The 21,496-nt window shown below is 47.7% G+C and overlaps 1 protein-coding gene across 2 annotated transcripts in view; it reads right to left on the bottom strand.

The window, feature by feature from the left end:
* TBX5 (T-box transcription factor 5) overlaps window positions 1-21,496 on the bottom strand; it is a 42,280-nt gene that overhangs the window by 6,768 nt on the left and 14,016 nt on the right. For both annotated transcript variants that reach the window (XM_074554317.1, XM_074554316.1), the window contains exons 7-8: window positions 14,089-14,180; window positions 3,934-4,160 (exon numbers count right to left, since the gene is read on the bottom strand). In XM_074554317.1, the coding sequence (XP_074410418.1) occupies window positions 3,934-4,160; window positions 14,089-14,180 (319 nt within the window). The remainder of the gene's footprint in view (window positions 1-3,933; window positions 4,161-14,088; window positions 14,181-21,496) is intronic.

Here is a 21,496-nt window from a genome sequence, read left to right as displayed (position 1 = left end):
GTCCTCCAAGGAGACATCCCATGCCTGAGTTTTGTCCTACAGATTCTTTGAGTGAGAAAACAGAGCTGGGTGGGATGTGGGAGAAGTTGGTTCAGTCAACAAAGAGGTCTGTGCACACTGACAGTGCCTGTTCTTGAGGAGAAGGTGGAAAGGCATTGCTGTACCAGCACTGACCTCATCAGAGCAGGAAGGAGATGAAAAATAAATCCTTCCCCAGAGTGATGTCCAAGTTAGGGGGCTGAAGGACACAGTCCTCACCGGTTGGAGCCAGTGGATTCTGCCATGTCCCTCTTCTCCCTCAGAGTGTCAACTTGACAACTTTTATAACCTCCCCAGGGAGAGGCTGTTCCAGTTGCCTCCTGTTCAGCATCACAAGCATCCCAGAAATCTGCCAAGTGGTTGGGATTGTGTAAGGCTGGGAGGGAGCAGAGGTTTAGAGGGATGACTATTTAGTCCACAGGATATCTGAGAGAGGATAATACAAGGGAAAACAAGGCCCAATATCCTAACTGGGATGTGGGGCTAAATGAAACACACAAGGCAAGCTGCCTGCTGGTGAGGCCTTTTGGGCTTCTCCAAGCACAACAATGGGAGAGGGAGAGGTGGAGAACAACCAGAAAAAAAGACAAAGCTCCAACTGCTCTTTGTGTCAGCCTAAAAATCCACATCAAGAGCTGAGGGGACTCCTTGATGAGATGCAGGGTTGGAGGTAGTCCATCCTCCCAAGACCAGTGGCTTTGTCATGTGCCATCAGCAATCCCAGTGGGAGGCTGGGATACAATGCAGGATGATCCTTGCCATTCCCCATTCCTGGAACAGCAACCCCACTGCAGTGCACCGGGGTCATTCCCAATGCTGTGACCCTGCCCTCCCACCTGCACACCAGGAATCACCAGATTAGGAGCTCTGGGATGTGTCCTTCCTTCCTTCCTCAGCCAGGGGAGCATCACCTCCCTGAAGCAGGGGAGCCTTCAGAGATAACATCCCCTGGCAGCCCTGCTGCTCTCCCCTAATGTAATTCCATATCAGATCTCCACAGTGAATCCATCTTGCCTTGACAGCTAAGAACAACACTGCCAGCCACAGAGACTTATCCTTGCCTTAGGTCACCAGGAAAGCAGGAGTTGAACAAGGTTCCTTTGAGTTGGGTGAACACAGACCTGTCCCTGAGTAAGCCTAACCCAAGGCTTGGCTCTGATTGAAGAGGAGGCAGAGAAAGTTCAGGAGATGTCAAAGCTGGAAGGAGACTGGCTTGGAATTCACCCCAGAAGATGCAGACAGCAGCTGGTCTCAAAGCCAGCTGAAGTGCCCTCTGCCCCCAAGAGCACTTATCCGTAACCACAGCCTTGGGAAAGGAAATAATCCGCTTGAGATAAATCCTAAACTGCCTGAGGAGGAGCCAGTGCTTGGGGAGTGGATAGTCCAACACAATCAATAAGATTTCCAATCCAGAAAATGGACACAGGGGCAGTAGGAGCAGACAAACTTTTGCTTTTGAGTTTTCTGAGGTGGTGAGTCTTGATAATTGTTAAGCACAAACATAGGAAAGCAGGAGAACCATGAGGAAAAACTCAGAAATGAGAGGCTGGAACAGCAAAAAAAAAAAAAAAAAGAGGAATATCATACACAGGATTATGTTCCCATGTCCAACAAAGATCCTTGCTGGTGCTGGAAGGAAGCTCCACACTCAGTGACATGAAACCTTGGATCACGCTCTGATTTATCCAACCCGAATTGCTCATCTCTAGTGAATTTTTTTTTCCTTTTAATTAATTTCACTTCGCAAAGAGCTGCTTGGCAGCCCGGGCTGGCTCTCTGGTTCCCATTAACTTTGTGTTTCTTTCCTCTAAGCCCTGGTGGCTGTTTTCCATTTACCAAAGGCACGGGGAGGGGAGAGAAGAAGGCTCAGGGAGGAGAGCGGAGGCTCAGGCTGCTGGGACACCCAGCCTCGAGGAAGAAGCCTCTGGTGTTGGGCAGGACATACTGCTCCTCTTTGATTAAAGCCTTTGGCGGCTCTGATAAAAGGCCCTTAACTGCTTGTGCCACTCAGGGCATGGCAGAGATAAGGAGGGGAGACGAGGCCTCCCCGGGCCTGTCCCCGTGCTGGGCCGCGCAGGCCAAGAGGGCTGGGGAGCTTTATTCCAGGGCAGATAGCCGTGCATTTTGTGACAATAAGAGGAAGTGAGATAATTGGGGGATTGAGGGAAACCACCCATGGAGACAGCACTTAGCGGGAATCCCAAAACTGGAAGGAAACCTCTGTTGGTTCCTTATCACGCTCCGACGCGGAGGCGAATGATGAATTGCCCCGCGGGGCAGGGACACGCAGCAGTCAGGGATTGTCCCGAGGGATGGTTGCCATTTGGGCCAGCTTGTTTTGGTTAGTTTTGGAAAAGGGGGAAGAGCAGAGGTGAGAGCTCAGCTCCCAGGATGGTGGAGCTGAGAAAGGGCCCCCAGGAGCTGCAGCTCCCAGTGCTGAGGAGGCATTGCAGGGATCACCTTCCAGCACCAGCAGTGGGACTTTGCAGCACCCCAGCACCTCACCCCACAGCAGTGCAGGGGTTAAACAGGCCACACACCCTCCCTCTGACATGGGGGACACTTTGGGCATCTCCTTATGCCCTGCCTTACAGCCAGCATGCCCATTTCCAATCCCTGCTCTGGCACATTCTATGTGAGCACAGTCATCTGGAGGGGACAGCAAATGCCACCTGTTTTCCACTGTTTACCTCAGGAAAACATTCCGATTTCTCAGGGTTTTTTGTTTTTTTTTTTTTTTAAACTTTGCATACCTGTACACAACCCACGTGCTGCTACAATATCTGGGGGATTCACCAAGGACATGGGAGAGATTTCCACTGCCCTCCTGCCCCCTCTGCCAGCACTTCCCAGCCCTCCCTACCTTAGACTGTGTGTCTGCACATCCCAGTGCTCCAGGGGTTATGTTGCTAAAAATAATGACGTGTCTGACTGATAGGGTGGTGCAGGGAAGTGGGAAGGGCTCTGCTGTGGGGAGAAATTCCTGCTGCCTTGGTGCTTGCTGCCTTCTGGTAGCTTCTCCATAGAGGAAATCCCAAGAAGGGCAACAGGGTTGGCAGAAACCAGCTCCTGCCCACCCCTTGTTTCATCCAGCCCTGGAAATCCCCTATTTGTTTCCAAGTAAAACTGATTTAAAGCTTTTGCTATCTCAGTCCTACAAGTGGTGCTGCATTGAAGCATTCCCACTGCTCTGGGAGAGGAGGGGAGAGACCACAAACCCCTCATGCCTGCCCAGAACAATTATCCCAGCACTATCAGGGGGCTCTTCACGCCAGGACGAGCTGAGCAGTCACTGGAAAGCCCTCACAGTTTGATCCCTAAAGTTCCTGAAGGACTATGGATATCATGGGTTTCAATCCCAGGCACCCTTCATCAGTCTAAGCATTTCTGCAGACAAAAAACTGTCTCCCAACTGAGAGACAGCCCTGAGTTGAAAACTGGCCGAAATACAAACTGTCAAGGTATCTCCACTTGGAGATTAAGCCTGTCTGAGGGGCTGCAGATAAGTCATCTTTATCTCCAGCACCAGCTATCTTTCCAAATGTGGATTCATGGTGGGTGAAAGGCACTGCCAGCCCTCCAAACAGCTCATTCCCAACCCAGCAGAAATGGGATTTTAGAGTTTCCCAGCCCACAATCCTCATGCCTTGCTCATCCTCCAGCATCATTTGTTGCATGCTATTTTTGCCCAAAAATCAACCATTGGAGGAGGAAGACAAAGGGAAGTATTTTCTCACTGAATATCTAAAATACTCTCTTTCTTTCAACTTTGATGTTTTTCTACCCACAAAGGCAGTTATCCTTGGAGCTGTCCAAGTGGAAACATCAGGAAACAATGCTGACAGTCATGTTGGGAGGGGGAAAACACGAAGCAGGGAGCAGGCAAGCTCTGACCTTTTCTCTTGGTGCAGTGGTAGATCTGGCCGTGCTCCTGGGAGATGGGGTAGGGGTTGGCAGGAGGCAGCAGGTCCTGGGAGGTGCTGGACACCCCGTTCTCACACTGGTACTGGGAGCCCAGGTTGGAGGAGGCAGAAAGGACCCTGGTCTCACCGCTGAAGGGGCTGTGGTTCGAGGACACTTTTTGTCTCACTGTGCTCCGGGGAACAACTGGGTACTCTTTACTGCAAGCAAAGAAACAGGAGAGAAACAAGTCAGCAAAGCAATCAATTAATCCTCTGATCTATTTATTAATAAATGAAGGCAGCACATTAGTGTCATGGAGTTTGTTTTGGCTTTCAGGGAAATGCAGATATCCCTCCCTGGAGGCTGCAGCCCCGTCACACTTTATCCATGCAGAACTTGTTATTCCCTTTCCTTTTAGTCCCCTTAAATTCATGCCTTTTCAACCACCACTATTTTATACACACACATAAAATATATAAATGCAGTTTCAGCAAAATAAACATGGTTTCTATTTATATATTGTAACATTTATAAGCTACATACTGTTTGTAATGTATTTGCAATATGCACATGCATGTAAATAAAACCAGCACTTCTGCCAAGCTGACTTGGAAATTAATTAAATATTTAGGTCTACTTTTTTTCCCTTATAGTAGTTGTCCCCATTCCTTTTGCCTGGAGTCTGTCAGCCTGCTTGCCCTGGATGGGGGATCCCGGCACCACAGACCAAGCTCAGAAAAGAGAAATAAATAAATCACTGAGATTTGATGCACACCAGAGCCTCAGCAGAGCCAGGATGGGAGGGAAAGCCTGGACTGTTCTCTTGCCCCCAGATCTGGTTTGAAGTCGGGATGCTTTGCGAACACAGGCTGGAAATCCTAAAGACCCTATGGTGCTTTTTGGAGATGTTTCTCCAAACACATTGGCAATGTGACAACCCCAAAGATTATTCCTGCTCTGCAGGGAGAGCTGAAGCTGAATAGGGGGTCTCAGACACTTCATGTTGAGGTAAAAGTCTCCTCCTCAACCCAAATACTTGATAAAATGTATAAAGATCAGGTAGTACAGCACCCCAAAGTGTCACCAAGCTCAGAGCAACCACAAAGTGCTGATTCCAACATAAGATTTCTCCTCCGAGTCTGTAACCATTAGACCAAGCTGGCTTTGAGGTACTCCCCTCACCTGTCCAAAATCATTGTGCTGGAGCAAGGACAGCTCCTTAAATGCCATCCACAGGCTCACCTGGCCTCTTCCATGCAGAGGAAGAGCCCTGAACCTGCAGTGACACCCCTCAGGGAGGATCTATCACCACAGAACTCAGAACTTATTTACAAAATTTGACAATAGCAATCGTATAAACCTGGGCCAGCAGGGAGCTTTCATCCAAACCACTGCTGTGCTGGCTGCCAGAAACATCAGCAACCGAGCTGGAATGGAAGGAAAATTCACCCAGGAGCTCAAACCCAAAGAAATGTGGCTCTGGTTGGGCCATTAAAGCTTTCCCAAGCCCAGAAACTGGGGGCTTGCCAAGGACAGCCTGCTCCAAAGGTGGGGTTTCATCTCCTGGAAGCAGCATTTGCTCAGAACTAAAATCCAGGCTGTGCACAAGAAACAAAGACAGATGGACTGGGAGGAAGCAGAGATTTATCCCTTGGATAGTCAGGGCAGCAGTGGATGCCAGGCATTGTGGTGGCATTCAGAGGACCTGCCTGTGGACACACAGCATTTAACTCCACCAGGAGATTTAGCTGGAACACAGCTTTGGTGATTTCTGGGGAAGGTCAAGACCTGTGGCCACCAAACCTCAGGGATGACCCTCAGATCTTCTGGGTTCCAAGGGATCTCCCAGCCCTCCCTGGTGATAGTTTTGAGTTGCCTGTTCCACCTTCACACCATGATCCTCAATGAAAATTGTACCAACACAACACCCCTAAGCTGCATCCCCACCTTGTTTCCCTTCCAAGGAGAGCGCCTGCAAGGAGGTGACTCCTGGATGTTCCTCCTTAGCTCTCCTTCCTGAGTAGAGGTTGCATGGATTGGCTGGGTTCATCTCTCTTAGCCTCACACAACCAACATCCAATTCCCAAAAAATGACAGAGCCTTGTGTTGTTTCCCAGAGGAACCTGAGAGCTCCAGCGGAGGAGAGAGAGAGGGCCATCTCATAGCATGATACCAGGCCATGTGACATTTAGGAACATCTTTCACTGATAGCTTTGGCCAAAGTGGGTAAATCTGGATGCAATCCTAGAGGTGTTTTCCTCAGTGATTCCATGACTCTTTTCAAAGGTCTCTTTGGAATGTGATCTCCATGGGGGTTTCTGAGCATAAATTCTCAGTGGGACCCCATGAAGGTCAGTCCCTCACTATGCCAAGCCCCACACAAACACTGGGGAGCCATCCCCACCCCAGATACTTCTGTCCCAAACCAATGGAGAGCTGAGAACAGGAAAACTGAACAACCTGGTTAGGGCTTTTATTTCTTGATCAAAAACTGTTTTCTTAGAATCATGAAGGTCAGAAGAGACCTCCAAGGTCGAGTCCAACCTTAGACCAACACATTGCTAACTAAACCTGAGCACTGGGTGCCACATCCAGTCATTCCTTGGGCACCTCTGGGGATGGACACTCCACCACCTCCATGGGCAGCCCATTCCAAGGCCTGACCACCCTCCCAGTGAGGAATTCCTCCTGGTGGCCAAAGGGAAGCTCAGTTCCTTTCAGGCCAAGCAGGAGCTGTTTGTCTGCACCAGCAATACTTGAACCCCAAGTGCCAGAGCACAGGGGTGTTGGGTTCCAGATTCCTTGCAGAATTTCCCAGGGAACAGGAGGATCTCCACGGCCAGAAGAGAGGACTGTGGTGCTCTGGAGGATACAGCAGGAGCTGGGAGTCACTCAGGAGAGGGAACAGGTTGGAGTCACCAAGTTTGCAAACAGCAATTCCCATGAGGTATAGCAATAACTTCTCTCCAGACTGAAATATTTCCATTTCAGTCAAAACATGTTGGGTGCTATTTTTGCCAAAAAATCAGCTACTGGAGGAGAAGGGAAGTGTTTTCTCACTAAATATCCAAATATTCTCACAAATATCCAAAATATTCTCTTTCTTTTCAATTCACAAAGTCTGCTATCTCTGTAATTCTACATATCCTTCCTTGCAGGAGCTGAGCTGAAACCAATCTTTGGTATCTTCTAAAGCAACAATCATCTCAAAATATTTCTATTTTTTCCTGAGCCCCCTCAATATGTAGAGTGCACACCTATAATTTTTAAAGGCTGAAGGACAAACTGAAATGGATCAAATTTTTTTTCCCTAAAGTCGCTATTCCTAAAGTAGTGATTGTCATCCTGAGCCATAGTTTAATAGAATGAAAGGTTTCTGTCATATCCAGAAATTTTGCTGTCCAAAAAAAATCCCTGTAGTGAAGTAAGAAGAGGGGGAAAATGTATTAAATTTTGACTTAAGCAATGTAGGAAATTGTCCACATAACAAGGATGAGGTTGTTGATGCTTCTGGGCCAAAATATTAGTTTTACATGGGGTGTTAAGAGGCTACTTTCATTTTTGCATTAAAAATTGCAAAACTAAAAGAATTTTTTTTAATTGATTGGGAAAAGAATTTCCAAGAAAAAAACCTGCCCCTGGTCTATTTAAAGTCTGTTGGAGGCTAATAATTAATATTTGGTTACTATATTAAAATAGCAGAAGGGGACAGGAAGAAGCAGCAAAAGTGCTGTGTAATATTATGGTTTTTGTTAAAACTTGGGAAAAGAAATCATGGATGATGTCCAAGCGTATTGGTACTGAAGTGTATTGGTAAATATGCTTGGACATCATCCATGATTTCTTTTCCCAAGTTTTAACAAAAATCAAAGTATTTTTGATCAAAATCAAAGTCTGGGCTCTGTTCTTGCCTCCTACCTGGCCAGAGGTTCCCCAAATCCATAGGGCTGGACAGCAGCTCTGCAGAACTTCCCAGCAGCACCCACATTCCACTTCAAATTCCTCAGAGAACTCCCACCCCACAGATCAGGCCTGACAAGTGAATCCCTCCTGCAATCCCAAATCTCAAATCCCACCTCTGCCAGGTGCAATTAGAAACTCACTCTCATTTTCTCTCATGACTTTCCCTGGCCAAGTGATGCTCTCACCACGACAGGCTCAAGAGTTTTGTAAGATCACTTCTGCCACCAACTCACAGCCAGCAAAGAATTCAAAGGAGCAAATCCAAGATGATTTTGCAGTCTCAGAATCAGAAACCTTGTTGGCTACTACAAATTACTAATAACTGGAAAAATGGTCAATTCAGACCTGCACAGAGCAACATGCAATTCACTTTCTTGCTTATTACTACGCTCTAAAAGAATTATAATTTTCCATATATTTTCATGTGCAGACCTCAAGTTTCCTGATGTACCAGCCAAAGCATAAGCAATGAAGCTGCCAGACAAAAATCTGGTTAAAAACCTCTTCAAAAATTCACAGTTTAGAATCAGGAAGCTCCTGCATTGAAGCATCCAACCCCTACTGGCCCTAAACAAGTTATTTTAGAAGATGTTCTAAAATAACTGATATTTCTGCAACAAAACATTGGATACCTCAAGGCTTTCCAGAGCTGCTGTAGCTCATGGCAACAAGGCTTTGAAAGACTTATTAAATATCAGATCCCAAGGATCTGTTGGAGGTCAAAGTGAAGCAAGACATGGGAAAGGATTTCCTTTCCATGTTTTTACAGCAGCCTTGGAAATCTCTAAACTGTCTAAATCTTGTTCACAATATCAAATCTTAGTATAAAACCTGACCCAAGGATGAATGCAGGGATTCTTCTCCATTCTTTCCAAATTTCCAGGAGATTTTAACTCCTCCTTGGCCACTTCCAACAAAAGGACAATTATTTGTCACCCCATCAGTGCTGTCCCCTTTACCCAGCACAGAATCAACCCCCAATTCCAGATGTGCAAACACAACTCAATGGCTCTGGGGTTTATAGGTCCCAGGCCACCAATTGTTGTCCTTCCTGCTGAGGCTCAAGAGGAGGGAAGGAGTGGAAGTCAGCCATAACAGACACAGCAAAAGGAAGAAGTGGGGAGAAAAAGTGCCTGGAATAAACAGATCATCTCCCAGGGATAAAAATCAAAACACAAACCCAGTTGTCAGCGTGCATTCATTTCAGCCGATTTCCAGAATATTAAAATAAAATTGAGCCACTCTCAAGAGTGGTTCTGGAAGGGGATAAACTAGAGCAGGAGAGGAAATGGTAGGAGAGGAGTTACTGAGGACTTCCTGCAGTCTCAGCCTCTAATTAAACACGACCCCTTTTTGTCATGTTTAACAGAGAATAACACCCAAGCCTGGGTGTGCAGCAGCACAAACCAAAATATCAGCTGGGGAACACGGGAATCTATTCAGTGCCCCATTCTCCTCCTACACAGCAAATGTCCTGACCTTCCTGCCAGGACCTGAGGGGCTCCAAGATCCCTAGGCTGGGATGGGAATCTCAGGCAGCTGAACAAGCCCCAGTGTTGGTGCTGTGCTGGGACAATCCTGGGATCAGTCCAGGCTGGGGATGAAATGACGGAGCAGCTCTGGGGAGAAGGGATTGGGGGTGCTGGTGGGGGAGAGCTGGACATGCCCCAGCACCCGAAAAACTTCCCATGTCCTGGGCTGCCTCCCCAGCATCATGGGCAGCAGGACAATGGAGGGCTCTGCTCCACTCAGGTGAGACCCCACCTGCAGAGCTGCCCCAGCCCTGGGCCCAGCACAGGAAGGACCTGGAGCTGCTGGAGCAAATCCAGGAGGCACCAGGATGGTCAGAGGGATGGAGCAGCTCTGCTGGGAGAGCTGAGATTGGAAATTGTCTCTGGAAAAGAGAAAGTTCCAGAGTGACCTACAAGAGAGTTGGAGAGGTCCTGTTTACAAGAGCCTGGAGTGACAAGAAACAGGGAAATGGCTTCACACTGGCAGAATAGGTTTAAAAAGGCTATTTGAAAAAAATCCACCCCTGTGAGGGTGGTGAGGCCCTGGCACAGGGTGCCCAGAGAACCTGTGGGTGCACCTGGGAGTGTCCAAGGCCAGGCTGGACAGGGCTTGGAGCCACCTGGGATGTGGAAGGTGTCCCTGCCCATGTCAGGGGGTGAGATGGTCCTTAAGGTCCCTCCAGCCCAAATCATTCCATGGTGATCCTGTGGCCTGTTAGCAACTCCTCTGAGCAGGACAGCCCAAAGCCCTCTCTGCAACCAACCCAAGAACCAGCAATGAATAGAACCAGGTAGAGACCAAGAGCTCTCATTACCAGGCAAATAAAAAGATAAATTTCTCCAGAAAAAGATGCTGGAGTAAGAGGAGCACAAGAGGAGCTGGAGAATGGATGTGGGCCAGAGGCAGCCCCTCATCCCTTCATGCTGGGCTGAGCTGCTGCTGATCAAACCCTGCTGCTCAGATCCCCAGAGGAAGATCAGTGACAGAAACTGCAGCTACCCTGTGTTTCTTGACTGGCTTTCTCACTTCAAAAAAGCTGTGAATAAGTGGGGTCTGCCCAGCTTCCCCTTTGGATTTCATCTGAATTCTGTCAAATTCTACACAACACATTTCAACCAGGACCAGGAATATTTCCTGGGGGATGTGGGCTGGAGGAAAGCATCCCCTCCCCAGCAGCTGTTATAGTGCCAAATCTCACACTGAAAACCTTTCAGACAGAGGGTGACCCCTGGGAGACTTCAGTGACAGAACCTGGGAAATGGGAGTGGATTAAAGATGCAGTGAGAGGACACAAGAAGAATGAGGTGGTTTGCAGCAGACCAAAACTGATATGTTTGAGTCAGCCTGGTGTGCACCAGTCCAACAGGATGTTGGCATGCCAGGGAACACCAGAGCTCATCCATTTCTTCTGCTGGCACCCCAAAATGCACTGTCATCTCTGTCACGCTGGCTCTGACTCATGGAGCTGATTTTGTGTCCTCGGTGCCTGGCCCTGTTTCTGCTCTCAATGACACATGGGAATCTCTGGAATAATTCCTTTGGAGCCAAGAAGATTGCCGTGGATCAATGCCAGAGGCAGCAAACTGGCTCGTGATCCCTGACAGAGAAAACACAGCCACCACGTCAGACTGTGCTGTCACTCTTCCCTGTCATGTGCAGCATTCTGGATTTTTTTGTCACTTTTCAAGGGCTCAGAGTACCCATCCAAGGAGCCAAGAGCCACCATTTCATGGCAGCATCATCCCCCTCAAAAGCCTTCCCAACAGAAGCTTCAAGTGTTGAACTGCATTAATTTACAAAATTAATTAAATTACAAAATAACCAGACTGCCAGAAGCTCCTCAGCCCCCATAACCACCACAGACAATGGGAGCTGCAGATGAGCAGCAAGAATTGCTTACAGGGTTGACCAGAATTGCTCCCTCACAGTGCTCCAGACCCACACATGTAGTAAAACTCACATCCCTCTATGCATTTTCCTTCCTTTAAAATGTTTTGGGGTGTTTTTCCCTAATCAATAAAATAAAAAACTCAACTTCATGCTCAGAAAATTGAAAGCTTTGAGGAACCTCCTCTTCCCAGAGGGTCCCTCCTACCAAAGAGGCTGAAGGCACCTCTTGTGCTTCAGGAAAGAAAGGCAGTGGGAGGAAAATGAACATTTACTGGAATCTGGGTCTCTCTGGAGCTCGTGGCTCCTCTTTTTCAATCAAACCCTCTCCTGGAAGTCTTCACACCACTCCTGAATGAAGTTCTACCTGGACAGATTTATTAACATATTTCTGGGAAATAAGAGGAAAAAACCAACAAGGGAGGCCCTGGAAAGGAAAAAGCCATGGAGAGGGATGGACTCAAAGCCATGGTGAATGTCAGGTCAGAAGTTTCTGGTACAAAAGGCTCTGAACTGTTAAAAAATGTGGGGGTTTTCCAGATACTTTTTCATAATGAAGGAATAGCACTAAAAATGCACCCCACCGTATTCTCCAAGGGCATAAATGGACATCATTCCCCTAAAACCAGGATAGACTGGTCCATCACTGGGAAACAACGTCATAAACATACATTTATATGTTAAAATATATAAAATATAAATTTAATTACATTTTAATATATATTTATATGTTAAATCTATATAAACCCACAGAAGGCAGGGCATAGTTCTGCAACATTCTCAATCCTGAATGGTTCTTTATCTCATAGACACAACCTATTTTTTATAGGTACAATTTATTTATATATATAACTGATTTTATATATGGTTTTATATATTTTCATATATAATTTTGAATATATTCATATATCTACATAAAAAACCCGCAAAGGTGGGCACATATTTGCAACCTTGAATGGGTCTTTATTTTACTATAATCATCTTATCCTGCCCTCCCTTAAAAAAAAAATGCCACCTTTGTAAAGGCACACAGCCATTCCTCTGCTAAGTTATTAAAATGAACATCAGAAATTATCCAGTAAAGGCAAGGATTTTAACCCTTCCAGCCCTGAGTGGGTGTATTTACATATTCCAAGGGTTTCTGTTCCCTGCATCAGCGACCGCAGCCCCTGCATAAAAATGCCAATCAATTTTTAGCACGGGCTCAGTGTGGCTTGATGCCACGCTCTTCATATGGCACTGAGCCCTTCCTAAGAGTCCTCCCTGTTCCACCTCCTCCCTCCTGCTCCAAAAAAAAAAAAAAACCCTTGAATCCAAACCTTAAAATCTTCCAGTGGCTGTAATGAAAGGGTGGTTTGGCAGCAAAAAGAATATTGGCAGGGGGGAGAACACATCATCACTCAAGTTGCAGTAGAAGCTGGGAGACTGGCACGGGGTGGGGGGAGCTATTTCAAGGGGTAGTGCCACCATAAATAAATAAATATTGACAGATCCTGCCAGGATCTGTTGGAAAGGGCAGGCAGGGAACACAGGGCACATTCAGGAGCCCACGGAGATGATTTGGATGGAGCAGATTAAGTGCTGCCTATACCTTTTTTGTACATCTATCTTGGCTTTTCTGGGGCTGAGTCTGATCATGTTTGTACACAGGAGGACATTTGCCCAGTTTGGGTGGGTTCCAGGCATGTTTTCAGGATTGCAGGAGTTATTTGGTGCCTGACAGCACAATTTGCCTGGCTATGGAGAGCCACGCTCTCATCATCAACTACAACAAGCAGAAGTGACCACCTACAGCTGGCTCCTGGGTGGGCAGTAGGAAAAACCCTCCCATCAGAAGGTCCCAAAGCAGGTCCCTCCTGCAGGAGCCAGAGGATAAAGGATCTGAGTGGCTCCTCCCCTCCTGGAAAATGCTCTATTGAGAATCTCCATCTGTATTAGCTAGGATCGCGGGTATGGCACCACTCCTGCAAAACATTTGCACCAGGAAGCAGCTTGACACATGGAGAAAGTTCCAAGTGAAGGGAAAAGCACGAAGTTAATTACCAGCAGGGCCTGACATTTAGAAAAGGACATTAAACAGGATTTTCAAACAAGATTTAGGCTTGCTTTTCAGCTTAAGTACTTGCAGCCAAACCCGAGATTCTGAAAGGCCTCCTCAGCCACCTGGCCCTGGAGATCCCAACATTTTCTAACCTTCCCTTCTTCAACCTGAAACCACCACACCTCTGCTGTTGCTCTGCACATCCAGAACCCAGCCAGCAAACACTCCCCTCCTGCCAAAGCCCCTCCAAAGCCAGCAACAACAGAGCACAGGACTCTCCAGCACCACCTCCAGAGGCAGCTGGAGCAGGCTTAAAAACCCTACTCCCAAAACAAGGCTGGGAACTTTGTCTTTAAAGTACTATCACCTGGGAGAAAGGAACACTGGTGGCCAGAGCTACTCCAAGTTTTTTAAAGGGTCTAAGTCCAGGTGCAGCCTCAGAGAGGAGAGTTTAGTACAAAGCTAAAGGTTGTTCTGGATGGGGACGTGTCTGAAAGAAATGCAAAGTCCCCATGGCCAAGACAGCATCCCACAGGTGAGCTCCTGCCTCTGCCACCCAGCAGTTAAGGTGGGAGCACAAGGTCCAGGATTTTGGCCCCATGTCCTGGGAATATTTCAACAATCGGACGCAGAGCACCCATGCAGATGCCAAGGCACCATGTCCTGGCTCAGGGACATGCCAAGCAAAGCCCAGGTGGCTCTGGTGACCCTGGGAGGGTCCCCACGAGGGTGGCACACGTTACCTCTGCATCCTGGACATCCTGTGGAGCTCCATGTCATCGCTGCCACGGAAGCCTTTGGCGAAGGGGTTGTTCTCAATCTTCAGCTGGGTGATCTGAAAGGGAGGAAACGCAGTGGGGTCATGGCCAGGGACAGAGGGGACAGTGGTTATTAAACCCAAGGCAGGTGGGATGGGATGGAAAGTAGAGCTTGCAGGAACTCCAGTCATCCCTCAGCTCAGGCACTGACCACTCCAGATGGGCCTTTCCCTGGAATGCTCCACAGGAAAAATATCTCCTGTCAACAGCCGCTCGCTTCTCCCAGCCTTATCCCATAACTAACATGTGTGACTGCTCACACACATTTTTCTCTGGAGAAAATCTGCTTTCTGAGAGTTTCATTTTGCTGTTGGGACAGAAAGGGCTTCACTGCTCCAAGGACCAAGGATGGAAGTTGGATCTGAACAAATCCCAACAAGTATTTTCTCATCAGTGCATAGGCAAGACCAAAACCTCCCCTCTCAGACCCTGCACCCTCTCTCCCAGCCCAGGGAATCTCACCCTTTGGGTGTTTCAGACCAGCTAAATGTGCTCCAGGTGCTCTGCATCTGCCATCCAGCCCCACAGCTGGCAGCACTGCATGGACTCATTACCTAAATTACTTTGAGGGCAACTTCACCTGTGACCACCCCCCAAACCCTGGGGGATTTTTTGTCTCCCCATCACTTCCAGTTCACTCACTAAGTGAGCTACCTTGAGAGTAAAGTTTAACCAGATGAATCCCCTCAGACTCAACTTTGGTCCTCTTAAAGCATCTAAATTTAATATTTAAAGCAGCTTCTAGACAGACCAAGCTTCTAGCCCTTACCCAAGGACTGTGCTGCTCCAAGAGGTTCAATCCCTCCTGCACTACTTTTCCTGAGGGTTTTGGTGAGCAGGGCTTGTCATTTAAGCCACCATTCATTGTGGACCAGCAACACCCTCAGCTGCCCTGTGGATTTTGTAAAAGCTCCCTCTGCCCTGCCAAATCTGATGCAAATGCTTTGGTGCCTTGGCAGAAGAGGGCTGAGCCTGGACCAGGTGTGATATTGCTGCAAAGCCCCAAACTTTGGGCAGAAGAGGGGAAATTTCCCTTTTTTCCCCTCTTTTCTCCATCCCTGCCTGGCCGTCTGAGATCTCAGCAAGGAATCAGGAGAGACCCTTGTCCAGGAGGAAAGACAACCTCATTTTGCACTGGAGGAGCTTCACGCTCTGACCATGTTTTATGGAAACCCCATCCTTCCTTCCCATTGAGAGCTGGCCAAGGGGAAGGAAAGAGCTCAGGATCAAGGCACGGAGAACAGAGAGAGGTTCATGCTCACAGAGTCAAGCACAAACAACCAGGCCCACCTCTCTGCCAAAATCCAGAGAGGAAAGTCTGGCTCGCCCAGTGTCAATAGCAAACCTCGCCAGGTGTATGCACAACCAGATTATTTTGCTCTTTTCTTGTCTTTTTGCATATTTTTTTCCAAGAGCCACTTGTTTATTTGCCATTTTTTGCCTCATTCAGCCCCAAACTTCTCCCAGAGCACCCCACCACACTTACACTTATCTCCCCAGGCATTCCCATTAAATTAGGACCATACTTCAGCACATAAAAAAGCCCTTGGCACTTTTGGCACTTTTTTTTTTTTTGTCCCTCATTTCAGATTTCAAAGAGAAGGGTAAACAAACAATCTTTTGGGGTCAATTTGCCAGTTGAGCCATTCTCTAGCAATAAAACAGAGGTGTATTTTGTAATTAAAAGCCCTGAATTATTACACAACCAGCTGTGTATTTTGCAAAGCAACTGCCTATCGGTTTGAAGGTGGTGACTCTTCTAGAATGAATAATAGGCATTATTCAACATTTTGAATGTTCCTGAAGCCCTGTAAATGTAGGAGTTGTCCTCCCTTGCCGACCCCAATGGCAATATTTGCTCACATAAGTGAAGTCCTTCAGTGAGTGAGGATTTACAGGATTGGCACCAGCACACAAAGGCACAAAGGGCCGGATTCATCCCAACCTGACCGAAGGCATTTTAACCAAGGCGCCTGCACTGGGAGCCTCAGCTCCCTGCTGGAATCAAGGGAGGGACATGGGGGCTGCCAGAGGGCTCTGGGGTGGGTGGCAGTGCCTTCACAGGTCCCCAGTGCACTCTGGTCACTGCAGGAGGAGCCAGCAGTGCTCCAGCCCCTCATTTAAACCCCTCAGTTGAATGCCCCATTTGATTCTTCAAGCTTTTAATGATCCACAAAATAGCAGTGAAAATATCAAAATGGAACCTCAATATTGCAAATCTGGTGGCTTAAAAGTCCCCTAACCCACACCAGGAACACACTTACACGCAAAGGTGTTGATGCTGGTGGCCAAAAGCCCCAAGAGAATCACTGCCAACTTCAGCCTCCTTAAAATTAAGGATCTGCTGGATTGAAGGCATCTAAAAACCAGGGACTAAAGATTTAGAATTCATTCTCAGACCTTTGGTGTCATTCAGATGGATTGGAGCTCCCAGAACAAAGTTTCCCTAGGTGACAGCTCATGGCATCCACCACCACAAAGCCAGGACAGCCCAATTTAACAAAACTGTACACAACAAACTAGAAAACAAAGAAAAAGTTGGTGAATCCCTGCTTTAGCAAACAACCTGTGGAAGATATTTCATTTGGCCACTCTTTTACCTGACTTCCAAACTATTCCAGAGGTGGAAAAGCAAATTCAGTGGTGGAAATAACCTTCTTCTGGACCAGCTTTGCCACAGCAAAACTGAGTTTAATTGACTATAACTCACAGAGTGGGGAGCAGGGGGGGAGAAAAGCTGTCAGAAAGTCAAATGACAATTACCTCATGAAAAATAAAACAAAATACAACGTCCTGAGAGGTCATTAAGACAGAGTGCCCAGGGCTGAATTGTACAGCACAGGTTCAATAAAACTGAAGGGCTTTGTTTGGGTATTTGTTACTGACAGCAAAGTTTCCCTGGTTCTGAAAGTGCCACAGACCCTTGGAGAGCAGAGCTTTGCAGGGTGAAGCCTTCCAGATTTCCACTTTCCAGGGCTTGTCTGACCTATGGGTTCATCCTCGCTTTAATGGGAAGTGACAGTTCCCAATGGAATTGGGAATCCCAAAGGAATCCCTGGGCTGCTCCCCTGCACTCCTTTCCCTGCGCTAATTGGCCACAAAGCTCTTCTGCTGAGACCTTCCCACCAGCATCCTTAGCTCCTGCAGGACAAAATTTACCTTTGCATGGAGTTAGGTCTCTCTGCTTTACTTCTTTTTCCTTTTCCACAGGCATGTATTTATATGGGATTTGTGCCTAAGGGCTCATGAATATGGCCAAAATCAAAACTACCATTTTGTATTACTTTTTATCAAAAACTTGCCATGATAAGATTTTTCTCAATTGTTTCTCACTTTAGAAGTTGTAACAAAGTTAAAACTTTGTGCTCCACACCAGGTGCTCTGGACTCTATTTTATTTACATATTTTGCTAGCAAGTTCTTTTTTTAAGGACTTAAGCTAAGGGAAAACACTTTACCCTGATCTTTTTGGGCTCTTCTGAAACTAAGAAGGGTTGGGCATTCTGGAAAAGGAATGCTCTGCAAGGAATGTGGATCCTGAATTTCTGAATTCTCACTCAGGTCTACTTAGAGAACTTAACACTGATTGGAGAGGTGGAAAAAATCCCCATTTAGTGATGAAGAGGCACAGGTGCTCACCCTAGAGAGGTGCAGAGCACTCATGGAGCTCCCCTCTCCATGGGATCCAGTTCTCCCTGGCAACAACAGGTGCCCGTGGTCCTGCTCAGGGTGGCACAGAGGGACCTGGATCTGGCAGTGCTGGCAGCCACAGGAGCTGCAGAGCACAGAGACTTCTCACATGGCCCAGGTGGGAACCAAGGAGAGAAACAGATGGAGCCAAGGTGGCTGCTGAGCCCAGGGAGGTGTGGGCCAGGCACAGGAGCTGGGACTCTGAGCTCCAGGACAAGGGAGGGGGGAGTTCCTGGCAGAGGGGAGAAGATGCTGAACCCAAAGCAGTGAAGGAAATGGGAGGGACTGGGAGGCTGCTGGGAGGTGCTGGGGTGAGACAGAGGGGCTCACTGAGGAGCAAGCCTGCTGCCTGAACCGGGACACAAGGACCAAGGATGGGAACAGAGACCTGGCACCGAGCTTTGGGAAGGAGATGAGTCTGCAGGCAGGATGGTTGCCAGATCAGGGGGTGTCTTGGCCAAACTGGAGGAGAGGGGCTGCTTTAGGAACCAAAAGGGTCAAGGGGCTTGGGGCTGGCTGAGCACCCCATCCCAGGGCTGGCAGGGAGCGGGGACAAGCCTGGGGACAGAAGGGGACAAGGCTGGGGACAAAACAAGACAAGACTGGGGACAAAAGGAGACAAGACTGGTTCACCCAGAGTTGTGAAGGACATGAGACCCCTGGAAGGAAGCACTGTCCCAGCAAGGCCTGGAACAACAGTAAGGATCATAAGGGGCCCCAGAGAGGGTCAGGGGGAGAGCAGCAGCTCCCTGCCATCCTCAGGTGCCCCAGGGCTGCACAGAAGCCACCAGTCTGGTGATGAAGAAGAGCTCCTTGGTGTCACTTGCTTAGCCCCAGGGAGCTCTGTCTCTCCCAGCACTTGGGGGACCCCTCTTTGGAGAGGAGTCTGCCCTGGGTAAGGAGAGGGGCTGTCCCCTCTTGCCAGCCAGATGGAGAAGCACAGGGACAGTGACCCCAGGCAGGGCAGGGAGAGCCTGGGGGCTGCAAGGGGGAGTCCCATGAGATGCCAGCCAGGCCACCCCACTGGTGGCCTCTGCTGAAGGGGTGGAGGTGGCACCTGCAACCACAGACAGGGAAAATGGAGCTCTCAGGAGGAAACACACACACCCAAGGACCTGCTCACCTCCAGCCCTCAAGGCCAGTGACAAGAAGCCACATGCTCAGAGGGGACACCAGCTCTCCAGAACTGCCAGAGTGGAGCACCAGCTGACTCACCAGCATGATTTTAGCACTGGGTCTTTTTCTTTCCTTCCTTCTCCTTTTTCCTCCCCTTTTTAGGGGAAAGATGAACCTCTCTATTCAGAAATCCCACCAGATACCTGGCAGTGAATCCAGTCTTTGGCCATGCCCTGCTCCTCCCAGCATTTCTGGGTGCCTGGAACATCCCACCCAGGGCTAACATTTCCTTAAAAGAATTTTGGCTACCAAGAATGTTAAATAACTTAGGGTGGGGAAAAAAAAATCAGCATAAAACCGGATATCCTGAGGGGGGGGAACCAATATAAAGCCCAAGCCCAGCTAAGGGGGAAAGTAGGTTGTAAAAATTAATGAGAATAATTGTTGTGAATTTTTGCTTTTGAAAGAAACCTCGTGAGGGGAGAACCTTAATTATTTCTGTCTATTAGGTTCATTTCCTGGTCCTAAGCAGAAAGCTCATACCTAATAAATATGAGCCAGCAACACAATGATTTAAGCTACAGCAAAATGGTGCTTAACTGCAGGGAAAGTTAATATTTGGGAATCAACCTGATTGCAAGCAGCCATTGTGTAAATGGCAAGGAAATGAAATGTGCATGTGACCTTTTTTAACACCTCAGTATTTCTGGGGTGTTTTCAAGGGTAGCAGAGAGGGGGGAGGTGACCAATGGAGCTGCTGACAACCACCCTGAAAACTTCACCAAAACTCTCTTCATAGCTTAAAGCCTCTTTTTGGGGAGTAGGGCTGAGGAGAGGGAGATCCCAGGGTGCTTAAATATCTTTGCAGGCTGCCTAAAATATCAGGGGAAATAAGCACAAGCCCTACATTGGGATTGCAGCTGTGCTCTTGAAATAAATTGACCTATCTGGAAGCAGGCAGGTATTTCTATAAGCTGTGTAAGCATGGACTCACATGCATTTTGGGGTGAGTCATACAATTCATTCTGTAATAGAATTCAGCTCTAATAGAGCTCTTGAAACCTAAACCCCATGCAGGGATGAATTTCTGTGTGTGTAAAATACATGGGTGTTTAAAACTCTGTGTAAAATACGTCAGAGGCTGGGTGGGATGGATGGGAAAGATTGCACGAGGGATGAGCTACAGGTGAGAGAGAAAAATGGAAAAAAACCAGCAAGAGCTGGGGATGCCCCACACATGGGGGGCTGCCATCCTTTATGGCAGGGGGAATGCAGCCTGTGTTACAAGAGCAAAATCTGATTTTCCAAGCAACTTCAGCTGTGAAAGCTAAGCTCAGGTTTCAGCTGGTGGAAAAGACCCCAATTCCCCCACCTCAGCTGGGAGATGTTTCTCCTTGGCATTTGCATCACCCCCAATATCATTCCCTGTCTGCACTGGGGTGAGCTCCAGCTTTTATTCCCCTCCCTGCAGGGAGATGCCATTTAGGGAAGATCATCCCCTGGTTTATTTTTATGGCTCTATCTTTCCCAATTGGGATTTTATCCTGGGGCTCCAGCCCCTCTTTCCCTGTTCCCCCCCTGATTGTAAGCAGCACAGGGAGGAATGTGTGTGTCAGGGGGCAGAGGGATGTCAGAGCCTGTAAAACGTGTCAGGGGTGTGTAAAATGTGTCCTGGTGTGTCTGTGGGGATTCCTGCCTGTGTCAGATACACAGATGTCATTTCTTATCAAACAGATGTTGCTGATTTACAATCAAATATTCCTGCTCCTCCTAGCATGGCAGTTTTCCCAAACTACTGTACTTACATGTTCCTGCTTTGCTTTAGTTTTATTTGCATGATCATTTCTTTTCCTATAAACCAGCCCCGTTTTTCTTCAAAGGAGATCAGCTCCATTCACGTCTGGTTTTTGCTGGGGAAATGCCTTTAAAGCAGGCAGTGTGTCCTGTTTTATTAACTCCCACTTCTATTAATATTATATTCTTTCTGCAAATCCATCAAGCAGAAGTTAAACTTGATTTTATAGCATCCACAGTGGAGTTATAATTTAAGGCATAATTTGGCAAAGACTCAATTTGGATTGGGTTTGCTTGTCCCAGCCGTGCCAGCAGCTCCTATTTTAAAGGGCAGGGAAGTATTTTCCTTTCTCCTTAGTTATGGTGGAACACACTTTCTTCTCCAGCCCAGCTCTGCTCTCTGCAGCTTGCTGGTCAGCTGATGGATGGAGGAAATGCAATCATTTCACACAGCTTTAGGAACCTGCATTTCCAGGAAAGCATCCAGGATTTCTTTGGGGTGCTCAATGACTTTTCTCTGTTTGAGAAACAATTATTCTATGGGGTACAAAGGAGCCATCCTACCTGCCTGTAATACAAGTTTATAGTAAGTGCTTTTCATGTGATTGGGAGAGGAATTTGCTTTTTTGCTGAAAGAGATTGCATTTTCGTGGGGCTGTGGCAAGGGACAGTTGGTGAAAGATTCATCTGCGGAGAATCACCCTGCCTTCAACACTCAGCCTTCCTCCTCCTCC

This window comes from Zonotrichia albicollis, chromosome 18 (genome assembly GCF_047830755.1).
Source record: "Zonotrichia albicollis isolate bZonAlb1 chromosome 18, bZonAlb1.hap1, whole genome shotgun sequence".
Taxonomy (NCBI): Eukaryota; Metazoa; Chordata; class Aves; order Passeriformes; family Passerellidae; genus Zonotrichia; species Zonotrichia albicollis.
Note: the sequence above shows the minus strand (reverse complement) of the source record. Positions and strands in the feature narration are given on the sequence as shown.